Genomic DNA, 20,821 nt, shown 5'->3' with positions numbered 1-20,821 from the left:
TGCCACTTCTTTGCCTATTCTCCTAATCTGTCTAAGGCACCGTTCCATCTAAGCCACACGGGTGCACAGCCATGGTGTAACTGAAATGCTCCCACACACATAGCCTTTGTTGCCGTGCAGCTGGAAGAAAAGAAAACAAAAAAGGTTTATGAAACATAAAAGATTTTCTTTGTTGTACTGTATTACATTATACCCTTCAGTTAATAAATAAAAAGTATGTGATTTTTCAATTTTCATTCTCAGTATTCAATAGTACACATACTAAAGAAAAAATAACATTCAAGGTATCACATACAGTTTTCAGGCCATGTAAAAATTTCCTGCTCAGAACAATTGTTGGTCTATGCAGCTTTAAAAAAAAATAAAGAGCACATTGTTGCAAGATCTTTTGCAGCTCTAGGGGCACATTGCATAGCATCCACCCAAACGAGATTTCTTAAGTTTGGCTGCGCCGGGGGCTATCACCCCCTCTATTAAGCTGCTAGCCAAAGCGAGAGTTATATTTCAATACCACAGTATGTTTAATATTATGTACTTCTTTGCTATATCTGTACATTTGCTCGTTGATGCAAATATCTAATCAGTCAATCATGTAGCAGTAACTCGATGTATAAAAGCATGTAGAGGTAGTCAAGAGACTCAGTTGTTGTTCAGACTAAATATCAGAATGGGGGAAGAAATGTGAGCTAAGTGACTTTGAAAATGGAATGATTGTTGGTGCCACATAGGGTGGTTTGAAAATCTCGGAAACTGCTGATCTCATGGGATATTCACAATCGTCTCTAGAGTTGACACAGAATGGTCCGAAAACAAAAAAAAACATCCAGTCATATCAGTTCTGTGGGCAAACCAGAAGCTGTCTTAATGAAAGGGGTCAAAGGAGAAAGGCCAGACTGGTTCAAGCCGACAGTAACTTAAATAACTATGCGTGGTGTACAGAAAATCATCTCTGAATGCACAAAACATCGAACCTCGAAGTGGATGTACTATGGCTGCTGCCTTATTAGGTACCAACTGCAGGTAATAAAGTAGCCACTGAGTTTACTTCCCCTTGTTCTGACTGAAACAAGTTGCCCAGTTTATTCACAGTTGCCAGTTCCTGATCTTTACAGTTTACAGATCCTGTTTACAGTTACTGTTCTATAAATTTTCTAAGTATGCCCACAGATAAAGGATCACAGTGCTGTATGTGGTGACAGGTATGTACTCTGATAATAAATTTTACTTTGAACTTCAAAATACGCCATCCAAATCACATGATACACTGGGACAGAAGAGGCTCTTCAAAATGAAGTTCAGTGAATGAAATGAAGTTCTAAGTAGCTTAGCTACCTCTTTCTTCAAACATCTGTTGACCTTTGCAACTATCACCATTAGCATCTCAACGTCGCATTTGATGACACACTTAATTGGCATGCAACGTCTTCAAAGATGCTATATTTACGTAAAACACACAATATGTCAGAGGAACCCATCAGGTCAGGCAATGTCTCGAGAGGCCAAGAACCTTCATAAGGGACTGGAAATGAAAGTGGGGGGTGGATGGTGAAGGTAGAAGCCAGAGTAAGAAGGTGGGAGTTGGGGAAGGTGTACATGCCTGCAGGTGATAGGTGAGACCAGGAGTGGGGGAAGGTGGGTGGGATGGGTTGAGGTTTCGAGATAAGAAGCTGAAAGGTGATTGGTAGAAAAGGTTAATGGCTGAGGAAGAAGAAATCTGATAGGAATAGAAAATGAACCAGCCTCATACCTTCCCCCTCACATGCATTGCTCCATCCACTATCCATCCAACTACCATCCGCCTCACTTACTAACCCTTTTCACCTGGTATCCTCACTTCTCCTACCACCCATCTTATCGCTCACCTGATATCCCACCCACCTTACCCCTCACCTAGTATCCCAATCACCTTCCCTCTCAACTAGTGTTGAGAATAAAGCGCCATTTGGAAATGGAAGGCGTTGGTCCCGCCCCGCCCCACCTGTCTGTGGCAGCGGCCGCCCACACAGCAGGGGAAACTTCTACAACGATCGTCTCCAGTTACGGGACCTGCCGGCTGGCAGTCGGTTCAGGGCGTCGGGCGGAAAGGCAACGAGAGGCAAGGAGGTTCTCAGTCCGCGGCGGAAGAGATGGGAGTAGTGATGCCGTCTCTTCGAACCGTGAGCCAGCTAGCCGGCGTGAGGCGACGCCGCTCTCCCACTATGCTCGCCGCCTTCCTCCTCCTCCTCAACGGCTCTCCCACCCTAGGTGAGAGGCGCAGCCCGGGCGGAGTGGGGGCACCGAGGGCGGGTGGGGAAGTGAAGAGGCACCGAGGGAGGATAGGGTGGGTAGGGGAGGAGAGTGGAGAGGGCACCGAGGCACCAAGGGAGGGTAAGGCCGAGGGGTCACCGAAGGAGGATGAGGAGGGTACGGGAGCGATCAACGAAAGAGGGGAGGGGGCAGAGATGTAGCGTCGGGAGGAGAGGGGCACCGAGGAAGGGAGGGGAGGTAGCACTAGGAGAGGAGCACCGAGGAAGGGAGGGGACACCGAGAGATGATCGGGTGGAGAGGGGAGTAGGCAGCGAGGGAGGGTGGGGAGCGGATGGTAACGGGCACCTAGGGAGAGAGGGTGGGGCGGGGTGGAGGCGGCGCATATGGAGGGTGGGAATGGGAAAGGGCGTCGATTGAGGGGAGGAGAGGGGTCTCCGAAGGAGAGTGGGGGCCAAGGGAGTGAAGGTGGACAGGGGGCAGCAAGGGTGTTTGTAGTGGGAGGAAAGTGGTCGCTGCGGGTGTAGCGAGAGAGGGCGGGGTGCTGAGGGCGTAGATGAAGAGTTTGGTGCAGATAGTGAGTAAAGATATCTGTGGAAGGGGTGTTGAGGGAGGGGCCTTTCGAGGGTATGTATCGATTTGGACAGGGAGATTGAGAGAGAGGTGGGCGTTGAGGGTGAAGAGAGGGGTTTGGTCGAGGGGGTAGGTGGGAATGTTGGCACGGAACTGAGGGAGGTGGATGCAGTGAGTGAAGGTGAAGGATTTGCTTACCCAGCAAGACCGAATCCCAAGTCTACTGTATTATTGGAGTTTTATAGTGGGAGGGAGAGGTGGTTCTGGTAAAAACATAGGTGGAATGGTACCTTTTCATTGTGTGGTATCCACAGAAAGGGAAGAGACAAATTTGCTGTTTCAATTCGATTAAATTTTAAGGTTTTAAACTGCGCCATTCCTCTCTCACAAATGGCTAATGGATCGATTATTGTTTGCTTCCCAGGGATGCGCATCGCTCAAGTAACTCTATATTTTGGCAGTCTGGAGATATATGCTTACAATGGCGAAGAGTTCGTTCATTTTGATTGCAACACAGCAAAGGCTGTGGCTGTCAATCCGCTTGTACAGCCTTACTTGGACATACTGAACAAGAACAGAAAGAATATGAGTCAAGTTATCCACGTCCTTGAGGTTGTTGCGCCACGAATTCGCAATGCCATTCGAGCTCTGACTAGTAAGTTTGTTGTCAATGTGATGTTCAAACAGGCTTTGTGCTATAGTTTGACAGAAAGGACAAGACAAGGGAACACACAAACACCCGTCCTCAGAGAGGGGTCGGAAGTGGAGAGAGTGAGCAATTTCAAGTTCCTAGTTGTCAATATCTCTGGGGATTTATCCTGGGCCCTACATATTGAGACAGTTACGAGGGTAGCACGACAGCAGCTCAATCTCATTAGGAGCTTGAGGAAGGTTGATATGCCGCCAAAGATTTGCTCAAATTTCTACATATGTACCGTGGAGAGCATTCTAACTGGCGGCATATGGGGCGGGGTGCAGAGTCTGCAAAGTATTGAAAGAAGCTGCAGAAGGTTGTGAGCTCAGTCAGTTCCATCATGGACACTAGCCTCCTTAGCATTCAGGAATCTTCAAGGAGCGATCAGGGAGGAGGTACAGGAGCCTGAAGGCACACACTCAGTGATTCAGGAAGAGCTTCTTCCCTTCTGCCATCTGATTTATGAACAGTCCATGAACAGAAACGCACTATTTTTGCTATTTGACCTAATTTAATTTAAATCTTTATTCTAGTAATTTGTATTTTTATGCAAAACAACAAATTTCATGACCTCATAGTCCGTGGCTACTTTATTAGGTATCTCCTGTGCCTACTAAATTGGCCACTGAGTGTATGTTCGTTGTCTTCTGTTGCCGTAGCCCATCGACTTTAAGGCATTCAGAGTTGCTCTTCTGCCCACCACTGTTGTAACACGTGCTGATTAGAGTTCTTGTTGTCTTCCTGTTCGATTGAACCAGTCCGGACCATTCTCCTCTGACCTCTCTCATTAACAAGACGTTTTCGCCCACAAAACTGCCGCCCACTGGATGTTTTTTTCTTTGTCACACCATTCTTTGTTAATTCTAGAGACTGTCGTGTGTTTTAATCTCAGGAAATCAGCAGTTTCTGAGCTACCCCACCTTGTCCACAGTCAAAGTCACTTAAATCATATTCCTTCCCCATTCTGATGTTTGGTCTGTCACCACTGAACCTCTTGACCATGCCAGCATGCTTTGATGCATTGCATTGCTGCCACATGATTGGCTGATTAGATATTTTTATTAATGAGCTGGTGTACCTAGTAAAGTGGACACTGGGTGTATGTTATTGATATCAAACCTGATTCTGATCTGCACTAACCTGTAGCTAATTAACCTCCCAATTCAACTTTTGATTTCTTGGCCAGCAGTATTTCCACCTTACAGAAACTCTGGGTTGCCAACAGTTCTTGAAACCCTTGTGTGAATTGGGAGTGTCTGAAAGAACCATTCCCCTGGTCAGTGGCAAATGACCCAGGGGACAGTATCTAAACACTAAAGATTCTTCAAGTGGTAGAAATCCAGAGCAACACACACACACACACACATTTTGGGCCGAGACTAGGACTAAAGGAGACAATTTCTATGGTCCAGTGTCAGTCAGGTCCCAAGGATGCAAGATTAAAGGGTTTTAGCCTTCAGAGATAGGCCATTTAGTCCATCGAGTCTAGTCTGCCATTCTATCATGGTGGAATCTCAAGGCTGTATAATGTATAGATGTTTTAATAATAAGCATACTTTGAACTTTGAAATTCCGTTACTCTTTACTTTTTCTGATCCTGTAACCAAGTTCAGCTTCAATGTGTTTCTGTCCACTGCAGCGAAGCCGACTATCACAATAACCTCAAGACACATGAAGAACAGAGAGAATACCTTGGCCCTGACATGCCAAGTGCATGGATTTTATCCCAAGGATATCCACGTAATGTGGCTGCGGAATGGTGAAGGAATCGATCGGGAAGTGCTAAATACAAGCATTTTACCCAACCGGGATGGGACATTCCAAGTCCGGCAACAGGTCAACATTGACCCCGGGAAGGGTGACACTTACACTTGTGAAATCAAGCATTTGAGCGTCCCTGGAAAGCTGCATGCAGTTTGGGGTAAGGCTCAGAGTCTGAATAATTTGGGGTCCAGTGTACTGGTGATGATCTGGTTCACACTCTGTCCAACACTATATTATACACTCAGTGGCCACTTTATTAGGCACTTCCTCTACATAATAAAGTGACCATTGAGTGTAAGGTCATGGTCTTATGCTGCTGTAGCCCATCCACTAGCGTGAACCAGTCTGGCCATTCTCCTCTGAAATCTCACTGACAAGGTGTTTTCGCCCACAACTGCCACTCAATAGATGTTTGGTGTTGTCTTTTTTTTCTCACAGTATTCACTGTAAACTCTAGAGACTCGTGCCTGATAATCCCAGAAGCTCAACAGTCTCTGAGATACTCAAATCACCCCGTCAGGCATCAACAATCGTTCAAAGGTTCATTTATTAAAAAATTATGTACTCAGTATACAACTCCGAGATTCTTCTTCTCCAGATAGCCACAGTACAAATAAATGCACAGAAATCATTCAAAGATAAACATCAAAACCCACACCACACAAAAAAAAGCTGTCAAGAACAAGAACATCAAACCCCAAACTCCTTTCTTTCACACAAAGAACTAACAAAACACGCCACACAATAACGAGAAATAATTGCCGCAGAGCCCCAGTATTATCCTCTGACCAGTGTTGGGAGATAGAGATAGAGAGACTACTGAAACACAGAGGCCTACCCTCCGGCAACAGTGAGTGAAAGGTACTACACAACTCATCTGACAACAGAGAGATCCCTCCCTGCAATCAAACAGCAGTCAGTGCTAAACCCTCACTCACCTTTCTGCACTCATCTTGATTTCAATTTTCCTCGATGCTTTAATCGGTGAAATGGAGTCTATCATTGGCTGGTGCACCATCTCTAAACTATTTCACTTTAAGGCCGTTCGAGCTTGCACTCACTTTCATTGAAACAGCAAAGCACTAAGTCACTCTGTTGATCTTCAGACTGTAAATCACAGATGCGTAACAGTTCCAGAAACACGTTTAAGATGAGAAGCAGACGTAAAAGAAGTGAAATAACCATTTTCATGAATTTTCTGATAGATGTCGACCGAGTAGACATTGTACGCAGGTACCATTTTGACCAGATTCCATAATCAAAGTCACTGAGATCACACTTCTTCCTCATTCTGATGTTTGGTTTCAACAACAACTGGACCTCTTGGCCATGTCTGCATGCTTTTTTTGCGTCGAGTTGCTGCCACATGATTGGGTGATTGGGTTCACATTTTCAACCCATTCAGGTTACAAATGGTTCTCAGGAACAGAATCCTACTGTAACTTGGTGAGGACTAGTAGCTCCTCTTTCTACATCAGTCATGGAGTTATACAGATATGGGCCCTTCAGCCCAACTGGTCCATGCTGATCATCATAAGATCATAAATTATAGGAGCAGAATTTGTCTATTTGGCCTATTGGGTCTGTTCTGGCATGTGATCATGACTGATTTGTTATCCTCTCAACCCGATATTTCTGCCTTCTCCCCATAACCTTTGACACCCTTAAAAATTAAGAGCCTATAAACTTCACCCTTAAATATAGCCAATGACTTGGCCTCCAGAGCAATATGTGGTAATGAATTCCAGGGATTTAGCTAAGGAAATTCCTCCTTATTTCTGTCCTATTCTGAGGCTGTGTCCTCTGGTCCGAGACTCTCCCAGTATTTGGAACACCCTCTCTGTGTCCAAACTATTTTGGCCTTTCAATATTTGATAGGATTGAATGAGATCACCCCACAATATTCATCTAAACTGTCTGCTGTAATATATTCTGACCAACTGAGACCAAACTGCTCTCTGCTGTAATATCTTCTGACCCCAGTTTTACTGATTTTCCTAGTTCCCAAGAATACCAAACCAGTCTATGGATATGTGATTGGAGTAATCGCTGGAATAATTGGCATTCTGATGGCAGTGTCCGGAGGAATCGTCAAGTGGAAAGGTAGGAATATTTTTGCACATACTCATCGGTCCGGGAAACTCCTTTCCTTCATGCATTTCATAAAAGAAGCTGCAGGTATCCAATGGGCCAAATACCCAATCTGGTCATCCGAGACCCAATGATTCAGCAAGGGTTATCACACCAAGATCTACACTAAGTGTGGTATAACACAAGGGCAGGTCAGAGAACAAGAAGTAATTCAAACAGGAAACAGACCGTTAGTTCATACTGACCATCAAATATCCAATTACATTTATCCAACTTTGTTCTTCCAACATTCCCATTAGCTCCAATTAACCACCCCCCACCCCACACCTACACACTAGAGACATTCAATCAGCTCCCCACACTCACCTAATCTGATGGCAGAGGAGATTGGACCTTGGAAGAAAAGGAAGGTGGAGGGACACCATAGGGAGGCACTGGGCAGGTGAGGAGAAGTGAAGGGGTAATGGGTAGCCAGAGTGGGGAATGGATAAATATAGGATGGGAAGGGGAGAGATATTACCAGAAGTTAGAGAAATCAATATTCATGCCATCAGGTTGGATGCTACTCACTATCCCAGTGTCATGTATTCCTTTCCCTCACCCCACTTTATTCTTACTTCTGTCTCCTTCCACTCCGGTCCTGACGAAGGTTCTTGACCTGAAACATTGACTGTTTGTTCCCCTCCATCGTTGCTGCCTCACCTGCTGAATTCCTCCAGCATTTTATGTTTGTTGCTCTGGATTTTCCAGCATCTGCAGAACCCCTTGTGTTTATCAAATGTTCGATGGTGCAGATTCATGGTGAGAGAGGAAACGTTAATGGATATTTGTGAGGAGAACTGTTCTACACCGAGAGCGGTCGGCACCAGGGGTACCGGGGAGGTGGTGAAACGAGATACGATAGCAATGTTTAAGACCATTTTGGCAGACAAGTGAACAGGCAAGATGTGGAGCCATTATACCCTCAGTGGCCACTTTATTATGTTCCTCATACACCCCTAATAAAGGGGCCACTGTGTGTATGTTCATCGTCTTCTGCTGCTGCAGCCCATCAATTTCAAAGTTCAACATGTTGTGCACTCAGAGATGCACTGTAGTAATGGGTGGTTATTTGAGTTACTGTCGGCTTAAACCAATCTGGCCATTCTCCTCTGACTTCTCTCATTAACAGGGCATTTTCACCCACAGAACTGCTACTCCACTGGATGTTTTCTTTGTTTGTTTGGTTTTAACCCCATTCTCTGTAAACTCTAGAGACTGTTGTATGTGAAAATCCCAGCGGATCAGCAGTTTCTGAGACCCTCAAACTACCCCGTCTGGAACCAACAATCATTCCACAGTCAAACTCACTTAGATCACGTCTTTCCCCATTCTAATGTTTAGTCTGCGCAACTGAACCTCTTGATAGTGTCTGCATGCATCGAGCTGCCTCATGATTGGCTGATTAGATGTTTCTATTAACAAGCAGGTGTATCTAATAAAGTGGACACTGAGTTTATATCAGTGATATTAACCAGATTCTGATCTGCACTAACCTGTAGCTAATTAAACTCCCAATGATCTTTCAGCCATCAGTATAACTCCGGGTTGACAATGGTTCTTGGAACCCTCATGTGACTTGGGAGTGTCTGAAAGAATCGTACCCCTGGTCAGAGGCAAATGACCAGGGGACAGTTTCTAAACTCAAAAGATTCTGCGGGTGGTGGAAATCCAGAGCAACGCACACAGACACATGCGCACAACGCTGCAAGAATTCAGTAGGTCAGGCAGCATCTATGGAGGGGAATAAACAGTTGACATTTCGGGCCAAGACCAGTCATCAGGTCTGAAGAGATATTTTGTGTAGTCAGCACCACTCAGGTCCCAAGGGTGCTGGATTAAAGAGTTTTAACTTTCAGAGATAGGCCGTGGTCAAAGTTACTTAGATCGCACTTCTTCCCCAGTCTGGTGTTTGTCCTGATCAACAACTGAACCTCTTGACCATGTCTGCACGCTTTTATGCATTGAGTTGATGAATGGTTGGCTGATTATATATTTGCACTAACGTACAGGTGTATCTAATAATTGAGTGTAGACCATTTACAGGGAGTTAGTGTAATTTGGTATTGTGATCAGTACAAATATTGTAAACCAAATGGCCTTTTCCTATGTTGAACAGTTCTTTGTTTCTAAAACATACCTTTATTCATTCAAATTATAGGCAGGAAGTACGATATAATTGGTAGATGCCCCTTTCTAGATTGATTGTGTCATCAAATCAGCATCTTGATTGTGTCTTCCGTGCTGTGCATATTATTTTCATGTGGCCTCTTCTGAGCGGTGTAACCACCAAAGTCAGAGTAAATTTGTAATTTTTATTGCAATTTGTTAAAATTAAAATTTATTAAAGTTTAGTAAGGGCATCAAAGATCATGGGGAGAAAGCAGGAGAATGGGGTTGAGATGGATAATAGATCAGCTGGAATGGAATAGCCAGCACAGACTCAATAGGCTGAATGGCCTAATTCTGCTTCTATGTCTTATGATTAAATTCATTATCCAAGTACATACATGCCACCCCATAAACAGGAAAATAAATACAATCAAATTTATGAAGAATGATACATAATCAAAAGCTGACCAATAAACAATGTGCAAAAGAAGACAAATTGTGCAAATAAAATAAATAAATAATTCTGGGGCCCAGTTGCAGAGTCCTTGAAAGTGAGTCTGTAGGTGTGGAATTAGTTCAATGAAGTCTCTAAGTAAAAGAGGGGCAGCACAGTCGTGCAGTGGTTAGCACAATTCTTTACAGTAAAGGCAACCCGGGTTCAAATCCTGTCACTGCCCGTAAGGAATTTGTATGTTCTCCTGGTGAGTGCATGGGTTTTGTCCGGGTGGCCTGGTTTCCTTCCGCAGTCCAAAGACATACCGGTTGGTAGGTTAATTAGTCATTGTTCATAAATCGGGGGATTGCTGGGCAGTGTGGCTCAAAGGGCCAGAAGGACCTACTCCATGCTGTATCGCTATTTAAAAAAGTTGTCCACAATTGATTCAGCAGCCTGACAGTTGAGGGATAGTGACTGTTCCTGATGGTTGTGTGGGATTTGAGGCTCCTGTACCTCCTGCCCAATAGTAGTAATGAGAAGAGAGCCTGGGCTGGATGGTTGGGGTGCATGATGATGGATGCTGCTTTCCTGTGTTTTCATTAACTGATCTAAGTTACGGAATTCACTACACAACTCTTAATTAATCAAAGCTCGCACTTTATTATCTCTGCGCAAACAACCACGTAACTATATTGACTTAAAATATGAATTCTACTGTTCCCTCAATACTCACTCAGACCACTTTTACATATATAGAGGATCTCCTGTTGACCTGACTTCTGATTCTTTCTTCTCCCAGCTCACAGCATGGAGATTCCTCATTGTGATGGTTAGTCTCTAGAGATCTCGCCATTTTGTATTTGAAGCTCCTAACTCTTAGTCTTGCTCAACAATTCAAATGATGCATTTCCATCTTGTTTGCTCAAGGTCTTCCGACTGACCTGTAACAGATTCCCATAGGATGTAGAACAAGGGCTACACAACTTCATGCCTTAGATGACTTCTTTTGTTCTCTTCGACACTGGTTCAAACCAGGTCGCCCGAACACTGAGCAGAGATAATGCCATTGTACACAACACGCAGTCTATCTATGATCTCAGGTTTAGCAGTTCAATAGCAGCGACTCCTTGTTTCTGCGTTCAATTGCTCTGATTAAATTATCTCACAGCAAGAATCAGTTCATCAAACAGTTCACAAAATGGTGCCTATAGAGGAGTTTCACAAAATGGCAGCTTCCATTCCTTCAAGCACATGGCAAGAATAGACAATTGGTTTATCAATCCAATTTTGGGGGGAAGAACTGCAAGCGGACTGATGATAGGTGAGACAAGTTGACGGGGAAGGTGGCTGGGTGGGGGGCATGGGGGATGAAGTGAGAAGCTGGAAGGAAAGGGGTAAAGGGTTGAAGAAGAAGGAATGTGCTAAGAAAGGAGAGGAGAAAGGGAAGGAGGAAGGGGTGTCAGAAGGAGATGGTGGACAGGGGTGGAGAAAGGAACAGGTAAGAGGGAACCAGAATGGGAAATGGAGAAAGGAGGGGGATGGAGAAAAATTACCGGAAGTAGGAATTAATACTCCTGATCCCCATCCAATAAATCCAGATCTGCTAACAATTGGGTGACGATAGAGCTAGGATTCATTGTTGTGAAATTCCCTGTTGATGTCAGAGTCAGGGCAGGTGGATGAAATACTAGCACAAGGTACAGTTGTCCATGGATTGGTCTCCTTCTGAAAGGCAACATTTTCGAAATAGAACACACCATATAACGCTGTAGCACAGTACAGGCCCATGTTGTAGTCTACTCTTATAACCGACTCTAAGATCAGACTTATCCTTCCCTCCAACATAGCCCTATATTTTCCTTTCATCTGTGTGCCTCAGAGTCTTTTCAATATCCCTAATGTTTCTGCTTCTACCTCCACGCCTAGCAGGGAATTCCTCACACTCACCACTTCCTGTGTTTTAAAATATAAACTTACCCCTAAGCCCCCCTTATACTTTCCTCCAGTCACCTAAAATTATGCCCCTTCATATTTGCCATTTCTGCCCTGGGAAAGTCTCTGGCTATCCGCTCGACCATTGCCTCTTATACACCTTTCTCATCCTTCTCATCTTGCTTCGCTGTGAAGAGAAAAGCCCTAACTCACTCAACATATTCTCATAAGACATGCTCTCCAATCTATGCAGCATTCTGGTAAATTTCCCCTGCACTCTCTCTAAACTTTCTACATTCTTCTTGAAGGGGAAGGTGAGCAGCCGGAGGTCATGGTACATGTTGGTACTAATGACATAGGTAGGAGAGGGTAGAGGTCCTGCACAGTAAGTTTAGGGAGTTAGGAAGGCGGCTGAAGAGCAGGACCTCCAAGGTGGTCATCTCTGGATTACTCCCAGTGCCATGAGCTAGGAAAGGTCAGAATAAGAAGATATCACAGAGCGGCTTTGGAGATGGTGCAAGGACAGGGTTTCAAGTTCTTGGATCATTGGAACCTTTTCTGGGGAGCAGTGACCTGTACGTGGGACAGGTTGTACCTGAGTTAGAGGGGAACCAATATCCTGGGAGGGAGGTTTGCTAATGCTCTTGGGGAGGGTTCATACTAATTTTGCGGGAGGGTGCGAACCGAAGTGAAGAGGCAGAGGATGGAGTGGTTGGCACACAAGTAGACACAGCTTGTAGTTTGTGACGAAGGATAAGCAGATGATAGAGCAAAGATTGACTCAGCCAGATGGTTTGAGATGTGTCTATTTTACTGCAAGGAGTATCATAAACAAGGCGAATTATCTTAGAGTGTGGAACTATGACGTTGTAGCCATTACAGATACTTGGCTGTCTCGGGGCAGGAGTGGCTGCTGAGAGTGCTGGGCTTCAAATGTTTCAAAAAGGACAGAGAGGGAGACAAAAGAGGTGGGAGAGTGGCATTGCTAATCAGGGATAGTACCACAGCTGCAGAAAAGGAGGATATCATGGTGGGATTGTCTACTGAGTCACTGTGGGTGGACGTCAGAAACAGGAGGGGGGTGATAACCCTGCTAAATGTTTTATAGACCCCCCCCCCCATACTAACAGAGACATTGAGGAGCAGACATGGAGGCAGATTCTGCAATGGTGCAATAATAGTAGGGTTGTTGTGATGGGTGATTTTAACTTTCCTAATATTGACTGGCATCTCCTTAGAGCAAGGAGTTTATATGGGGTGGAGTTTGTTAGGTGTGTTCAGGAAGGTTTCCTGTTGCAATATGTAGATATGCCAACTGGAGGAGAGGTTGTACTTGATCTTGTATCAGGAAATTAACTTGTTCAGGTATGTGATCTCTTGGTTGGAGAGCATTTTGGAGGAAGTGGTCAGAACTCTACCTCCTTTACAATAGAGATGGAGAGGGATAGGAGCAGACAATTTGGGAAAATATTTAATTGGGGTAGGGGAAATACAATGCTATTAAGCAGGAACTGGGGAATATAAATTGGGAGCAGATGTTCTGAGGAAAATACATGGCAGAAATGTGCCAATTGTTCAGGGAACATGTAAATGGCGTTCTGTATAGGTATGTTCCATTGAGGCAGGAAAAGGACGGTAGGGTAAAAGCACCATGGTGTACAAAGGATGTGGAAAATCCAGTTAAGAAGAAAGTCTTATGAATGATTCAAGAAACTAGGATAGAGCTATAGAAAATTACAAGGTTGCTAGGAAAGAGCTCAAGAATGAAATTAGGAGAGCTAGAAGTGGCCATGAGAAGGCCTTAACGAGCAGGATTAAGGAAAAGCCTAAAGCGTTCTACAAGTATGTGAAGAGCATAAGGATGGACTGTGTGAGAATAGGACCGATCATGTATGCACAGAGCCGGAGGAGGTAGCTGAGCTACATAATGAATACTTTGCTTCAGCATACACCAGTGAATAGGACCTTGGCAATTGTGGGGATGACTTACAGCAGAATGAAACGCTTGAGTGTATAGACATTAAGAGAGAGGATGTGCTGTAGTTGTTGAAAGGTATTAAGTTAGATAAGCCGCCGGGACTGGACGATATATACCCCAGGCTACTGTGGGAAGTGATGGAGGAGATTGCTGAGGCTCTGGTGATGATCTTTGCATCATCAATAGGGATGGGAGAAGTACCAGAGGATTGGAGGGTTGAAAATGTTGTTTCCTTGTTCAAGGAAGAGAGTAGAGATAACCCAGGAAATTATAGACCAGTGAGCATTACTTCAGTGGAGGGCAAGCTTTTAGAGAAGATCCCAAGAGGAAAGATTTATGAGCATTTGGAGAGACATAATCTAATTAAGGATCATCAGCATAGCTTTGTCAAGGGCAGGTCATGCCTTACGAGCCTGACTGAATTCGTTGAGGTTGTAACAAAACACATTGATGGAGGTAGAGCAGTGGATGTAGTGTATATGAATTTCAGTAAGGTATTTAATAAGGTTCCCCATGCAAGGCTCATTTAGAATGTAATAAGCCATGGGATCCAATGAGACCTTGCTTTGTGGACCCAGAACTAACTTGCCCACAGAAGGTAAAGTGTGGTTGTAGATGGTTCGTATTCTGCATGGAGGATGGTGAGGATGGGATCTATTCTGGGACCTTTCCTCTTTCTGGTTTTTATAAATGACCTAGATGAGGAAGTAGAAGAGCGGGTTAGTAAGTCTGCAGATGTCACAAAGGTTGGGGGTGTTGTGGATAGTCTGGAGGGTTGTCAGAGGTTACAGCAGGACTTTGATAGGATGCAGAACCGGACTGAGAAGTGGCAGATGGAGTTCATCCCAGAGAGGTGTGGTCGTTCATTTCAGTACGTCAAATTTGAAGACAGAATATAATATTAATGGTGGGACACTTGGCAGTGTGGAATATCAGCAAGATCTTGGGGTCCGTGTCCATGGAACACTCAAAGCTGCTGGGCAGGTTGACAGCAGAAGGTGTATGGTGTGATGGCCTTCACCAACCATGGGATTGAGTTCAAGAGCCGTGAGGTAATTTTAAAACTACAGACCCACCTGGAGTACTGTGTTCAATCCTGCCCACCTCACTACGGGAAGGATGTGGATACTATACAAAGAGTGCAGAGGAGATTTACAAGAATATTGCCTGGATTGGAGAGCAGACCTTATGAGAATACATTGAGTGAACTTGGCCTTTTCTCTTTGGAACGATGGAGGATGATAGGTGACCTGATAGAGGAGTATAAGATGATGAGAGGCATTGATCATGTGGATAGCTGGGGCTTTTTCCCAGGGCTGTAGTGGTTAACACAAGGGGATTTGGTTTTAAGGTGCTTAGAATTAGGTACAAGGGGGATGTCAGAGCTAAGTTTCTCATGCAGAGAGCAGTGGGTGATTGGAATGCTCTGCCAGCAACGGTTGTCGATGCAGATACATATAGGGCCTTATAGGTACATGGTGCTCAGAAATATGCAGGGCTATGCGGTAGGGAAATTCAAGGCATTATCTAGAGTAGGTTACATGGTTGACACAACATTGTGGGCTGAAGGGCCTGTAATATGCTGTAGGTTTCTATGTTCTATGCTCTAATGAAGAGACCTGGACTGAACACACCATTTCAAGTGTGGTCTAACCTGGGTTTTGTAGACCTGCATCATTACCTCTCAGCTCTTGAACTCACTCCCTCGACTAATGAAGGCCAACATACCATATGCCTTCTTAACCACCCTTTCAACTTGCATGGCAACTTTGAGATTTCAGTGGACGTGGACCCAAAGATCCCTCTGTTGCTCCACACTGCTCAGAATACTGCCATTAACCTTTTACTCTGCCTTCAAATTCGACCTTCCAATGTGAACCACTTCAGTTTTCTGGGCTGAACTCCATCTGCCATTTCTCAGCCCAGCTCTGCATCCTGCCAATGTCCAGCTGTAACCTACAACAACCTACTACACTGTCCACCAACGTCTGTGTCATCAAGAGTAACCGTTAATCCTGTTTGATATGGGGGGAAATTACATTAAGACAATGCAAATTCTTTGCTGTGCAATCACTTCAACAGTGTCAGTAATACCTTGTATCTGGATAGCACACACAAAATGCTGGAGGAACTCAGCAGGACAGGCAGCGTCTATGGAAAAGAGTAAACATTTTTACCTATTCTTCAGCAGAACTCTACTCCTCATCTTTTTTTCTCCACTCCTGTTGAAGGGTCTTGGCCCAAAACGTCGACTGTTTACTCTTTTCCATAGACACTGCCTGGCCTGCTGAGTTCCTCCAAGCATTTTGCTTGGATTTCCAGAATCTGCAGATCTTCTCTTGTTAGCCTTGTATCTATATGATTGTTTGGATATCTGTCATATCTGATGATGAGTTTGAAACCAGTGCAGGAGAGTTTTTAAAGTGGAAAAACCGCTACACTGGGGCAGCTGCACTCTCTCAAACTTGAAAGTCCTGCACCAGTGGTATGAGTAGTTGTCACAGCTGAAGTCTTCCTTCATTGCAGTGGACGACCATGACTTCTTCTGTACCTTTTTGTGCCCTTTCCTCTCCATGAAGTGTCACAGAACTGCTTTCCTAGCTGTTGAATCTCACTGTTGACCTCATCCACTCAGTCCGCATCTCTTTGCGTGCTCGGATGGGCATGTTCCTATCTCACTGTGGTATGAGGCCGCCGGCTAACCTCACCTGCTTTAACCTGTCCATCGAAGCAATGTACTGGGGTGTGGCCGCTGTCACACCTATACAGCTACTTGGAGCCGCAGGTGAGAGCTGAGTGTCAGTCAGGGACCAATGTGAGTGAGTTGCCCAAGAAGTGACACGACAAGTTCCTTCACCAGCAGTGCTAGCCCTCCATGGACATCTCATACACCCCATTTTGTATCTGGTAAACATCAGAAAAGCTAACTAGGGCAGACTATGCACACAGGAACTTGGGGTCAGGAGGCTGTAACCATTTGACAGAGGAGCAGAATTAGGCCATTCAGCCCATCATGTTTACTTCGCCATTCCATCATGGCTGATTTATCATCCCTTTCAACTCCATTCTCCTGTTTTCTCCCCATAACCTTTGACACTCTTACTAATCAAGAACTTATCAAGCTCAGCTTTAAATATACCCAATGACTTCTCCTCCACGGCCACCTGTAGCAATGAACTCCACAGATTCACAACCCCCTGGTGAAAGAAATTCCTCCTTATCTCTGTTCTAAAAGGACATCCTTCTACTCTGAGTCTGAGCCCTCTGGACCTAGACTCCCCCAGGTCTCACATCCACTCCAACCAGGTCCCACCCACCCCTCCCCCATCCTTCTAAACTCCAGTGACTATAGACCCAGAGCCTTCAAATGCTCCTCATGCATTAACTCTTTCATTCCCAGGATTATTCTCGTGAACCTCATCTGGGGCCACTCCAATACCAATGCTAGTACATCCATTATTGAGTTTGTGGTACAAAAATGCTCACAATACTCCAAGTGTAGTCTGACTAATCTCTTATATCCTGAATTATATCCTTAAGTATTACATACTGTTGACTGGTGCTACCTTAATATTCCACAGTCCGTATCTTCATCAACCCTCTTCTTGTTTCTTCTCAGAAGTCTGCTCACAGAGTGGGGTCCACCGTCTGCAAGAAGAAATCGGCGAGTTGCCAGGACTTGCCTCTGAATGCACAACAGAAGCTTAAAACAAAATGTCAAATTCACAACCTGCTGGCAGTCGAACATCTGATATCCACCGTCTCATTCTTGTTGGCCTGAGGTGTATTGGAATCTGACTGCTTTGTAATGCAGCTCTTTACCTTGAGTTTAAACCATTTTAATTTGACTTCCTATTCCCATTCCTGGGGGGTGGTGGGAGTGTAGATACATCTCTATCAAAGGTGGTGTAAGATGCTTCTCTCCTCTAGTAGCCTGCAGGTCACCTTTGGGTATGGTGTAGCACTTGCTTAGCCCCATGATCAGGGTCACATGAAGCCATAGGGGCGGGTGGTGGATGGTCATATGAGCAGCTGGTACATAACATATGTGACCATTGCCAGTTGGCAATAGCCAGGCAAACAATCCCTGGGGAGTATTAATAGTGGCTGGAGTCATGTTTTGTAAAACAACTGCCCAGAAGAAAGCAATGGGCACTTCTGTAGAATTTGCCAAGAACCTATGACCTACAACATCCATGTCCTACAACATGGCACGTGATGATGATGACGATTCCCATTCCAACATGTCTGTCCATGACTTCCTTACTGCCATGATGAGGTTAAACTCAAGTTGGAGGAGCAACCCCTGTGTTCCACATGGGGGCTCCAACCTTATGGCGTAAATTTTGATTTTTCTAGCTAGGAAATTGCCCTCCCCACACTTCTTCCTTGTCTATTCCATATTCTGGCTCCACTTTTACCTGTTCCCTTATCCTCATTTGCCCATTGCCTCCCTCTGGTGTTCCTCCTCCTTCCCTTCCCACTATGGTCAACTATTCTCTCCTATCAGATTCTTGCTTCTTCAGCGGTTACCTTTTCCACCTATCACCTCCCAGCTTGTCACCATCCCCACTCCCCAACCCACCAGCTCTCTCTGGCTTCACCTATTGCCTGACAGCTCACACTCCTCCTCTCCTTTCCAGTCCTGATGAAGGCTCCCAGCCTGAAACATCCACTGTTTATTTCCCTGCATAGATGCCGCCTAACCTGCAGAGTTCCACCACCATTTTGTGTGTCTATTGCTCCGGATTCCAGTATTTCTTGTGCTTTTGTTTAACTGCAGTGCTGGAGACCAGTGTTGTCAACGCCTGCAGAGAGGTTATTGAGAGATGCTGAATCCTACATCCTTAAGGGAACAAGTAACCTCTGAGCAAAATCTTCCTGTTGCCACGCCTGCTTGTAAGAATGAAGAATGTTTGTAGATTCAAATAAAATCTGAACACACTTTGTCATCCAACAGCAAGATGATTCATAAAACTAAAGTACACTCATTGGCCACTTTATTAGATGCTGTTTGTATTTAATAAAGTGGCCACTGAGTGCATATTTGTGGTCTTCTGCTGCTCTTGACCAAGGTTGAACACGCTGTGCATTCAGAGATGCTCTTCTGCACCCCACTGTTGTAACGTGTGGTTATTTAAATTACTGTCACCTTCCTGTCAGCTTGAAACAGTATGGCCATGCTCTTCTGAACCCTCTGATTGACAAGGCGTTTTTGCACACAGAACTGACGGTCACTGGATTTTTTTTCTTTTTCACACCATTCTCTGTAAACTGTTGTGCATGAAAATCCAACAGAGGTCAAATTTTAAAATAAATTTATTATCAAAATACACGTCAACACTGGGATTTCTTTTCAACCGACATAAAACACCCACAATCAATAAAAGACCAGATCAACTTGGGCAAAAGACAAATTCTGCAAATACAAAAAAGAAATTATAATAAATAAGAATAAATATCAAAAACGTGAGCTGAAGAGTTCTTGAAAATTAGTCCACTGGTGGTAGCAACATTTCAATGATGGGGAAGTGAAGTTATCCTGAGGCTCTTGTACCTTCTTTATGATGGCAGCAGTGAGAAGAGAGCATGTCCTGGGTGGTGGGATTCCCTAATCATAGATGCTGCTTTCCTGCGACAGCATTTCATGTAGATGTGCTCAATGGTTGGGGAAAGCTTTTCTCAGCAGCTTCTGAGATACTCGAACCACCCGTCTGGCACCAGCATTCATTTCACCGTCAAAGTCACTTGGATCACATTTCAACACCATTCTGATGTTTGGTCTGAATAACAACTGAACCTCTTGAACATTTCTGCATGTTTTATACATTAAGTTGCTGCAATATGATTGATTCGTTAGATATTTGTATGAACGAGCAGATGGCCACGGAATGTACGTGGAGTGTGAGAGGTTTGAATGTCTGAAGAAGCTGCTGCTCAAGTTCTGGCTGCACGTCATGCTTGTGCTCATCAACTACAATCACGCAGTATTGTGGGGGGGGGCGGCGGCGGCGTGGTGGGTCACTCAGATATCTCTCAGTAGGCTCGTTCCTGGGCCTAGCCAAAATGGCCATTCACGGGTCCAGGCAACAGGCAGTCAAGGTCTCTGCTTGAGCTGACTAACTATCCCTCTTCCAGTATTACATTTGTGCAAATGCTTCCACGGAAAGGGAGCATGCAATCTCTATGGGCACAATAGGGGATTTCTGAGAATGGTGCAACACCCCCTCACCCCCCGCCCCAGGAATTGAGTGATTTGTAGACTATAGCAATTGCATTTTAATTTGAAGTTGTTGATAGTTTTGAAAATCCCAGACCATTGTGTGCCTTTTGTATGTTGTAAATAACAGCATGATCATTTGGCAAGACTCAAACACTAAGATACTAAACAGGATTCACATTTGTCTGAAGCGCAGGATAACGTGCAATTTCCTACCATCAAACACCTACCCAGCTATCCAGGAAAAGAAAATGGTAATTTACAGAAGCCGTAGTTGCAAAAATGAGGAACTGCAGATTTTGTGCAAAACAAACCTTTTATTCTCCACAAACAGCACAGACTTATTTTTAATGATTAGCTTTAAGTTACAACAACAGTAATGGCTCACACATACAGAAATGCATCTCACCAACTTCACAAAGAGAAGTGAAAATAGGGAAATTGGTGGTAAGGAAATGGTTTATGAACGCTTTGTGGCACAGCAGAGCAGAAGGGCAGAAGTAGGTCGGTCTGGAAGAAAATTCTGAATAAAACGTTAAGCTATCTGAGATATTCTGCACCTTCCTTTAATTAGCAATATGCCTAGTGCTGACCTTAGTGCATAACACAATTGCAAGAACAAAATGAAGACACTGAAGGTCATAAATTGTACGGAGGACCCTGGGGGCTGTCAAGTTTCTGACAATTACAATAAGTGTCCTAGTTTTTCCTTCATTTGTCAGATACTAACACATAAAA

General features: G+C 44.5%; 2 protein-coding genes across 3 annotated transcripts in view; both read left to right on the top strand.

The window, feature by feature from the left end:
* LOC134338891 (H-2 class II histocompatibility antigen, E-S beta chain-like) overlaps nt 1-20,821 on the top strand; it is a 281,277-nt gene that overhangs the window by 127,627 nt on the left and 132,829 nt on the right. The gene's annotated exons all lie outside the window — the stretch shown is intronic.
* Nucleotides 1,835-19,184, top strand: LOC134339124 (class II histocompatibility antigen, B-L beta chain-like). Its single transcript, XM_063035458.1, has 5 exons — nt 1,835-2,244; nt 3,242-3,472; nt 5,151-5,432; nt 7,277-7,378; nt 17,483-19,184. The coding sequence occupies exons 1-5, from the start codon at nt 2,127-2,129 to the stop codon at nt 17,569-17,571; spliced, it is 822 nt and encodes a 273-aa protein (XP_062891528.1). The 5' UTR covers nt 1,835-2,126; the 3' UTR covers nt 17,572-19,184.

Source organism: Mobula hypostoma, chromosome 28 (assembly GCF_963921235.1).
Source record: "Mobula hypostoma chromosome 28, sMobHyp1.1, whole genome shotgun sequence".
In the NCBI taxonomy this organism is placed as follows: Eukaryota; Metazoa; Chordata; class Chondrichthyes; order Myliobatiformes; family Myliobatidae; genus Mobula; species Mobula hypostoma.
This window is presented reverse-complemented; position numbering and strand designations above follow the sequence as displayed.

Coding starts and splice junctions, on each gene's coding strand:
- LOC134339124 (XM_063035458.1), top strand. CDS start 2,127: ATGGGAGTAGTGATGCCGTCTCTTCGAACCGTGAGCCAGCTAGCCGGC. Junction 2,245..3,241: donor CAACGGCTCTCCCACCCTAG/GTGAGAGGCGCA, acceptor TTTGCTTCCCAG/GGATGCGCATCGCTCAAGTA. Junction 5,433..7,276: donor AAAGCTGCATGCAGTTTGGG/GTAAGGCTCAGA, acceptor TGATTTTCCTAG/TTCCCAAGAATACCAAACCA.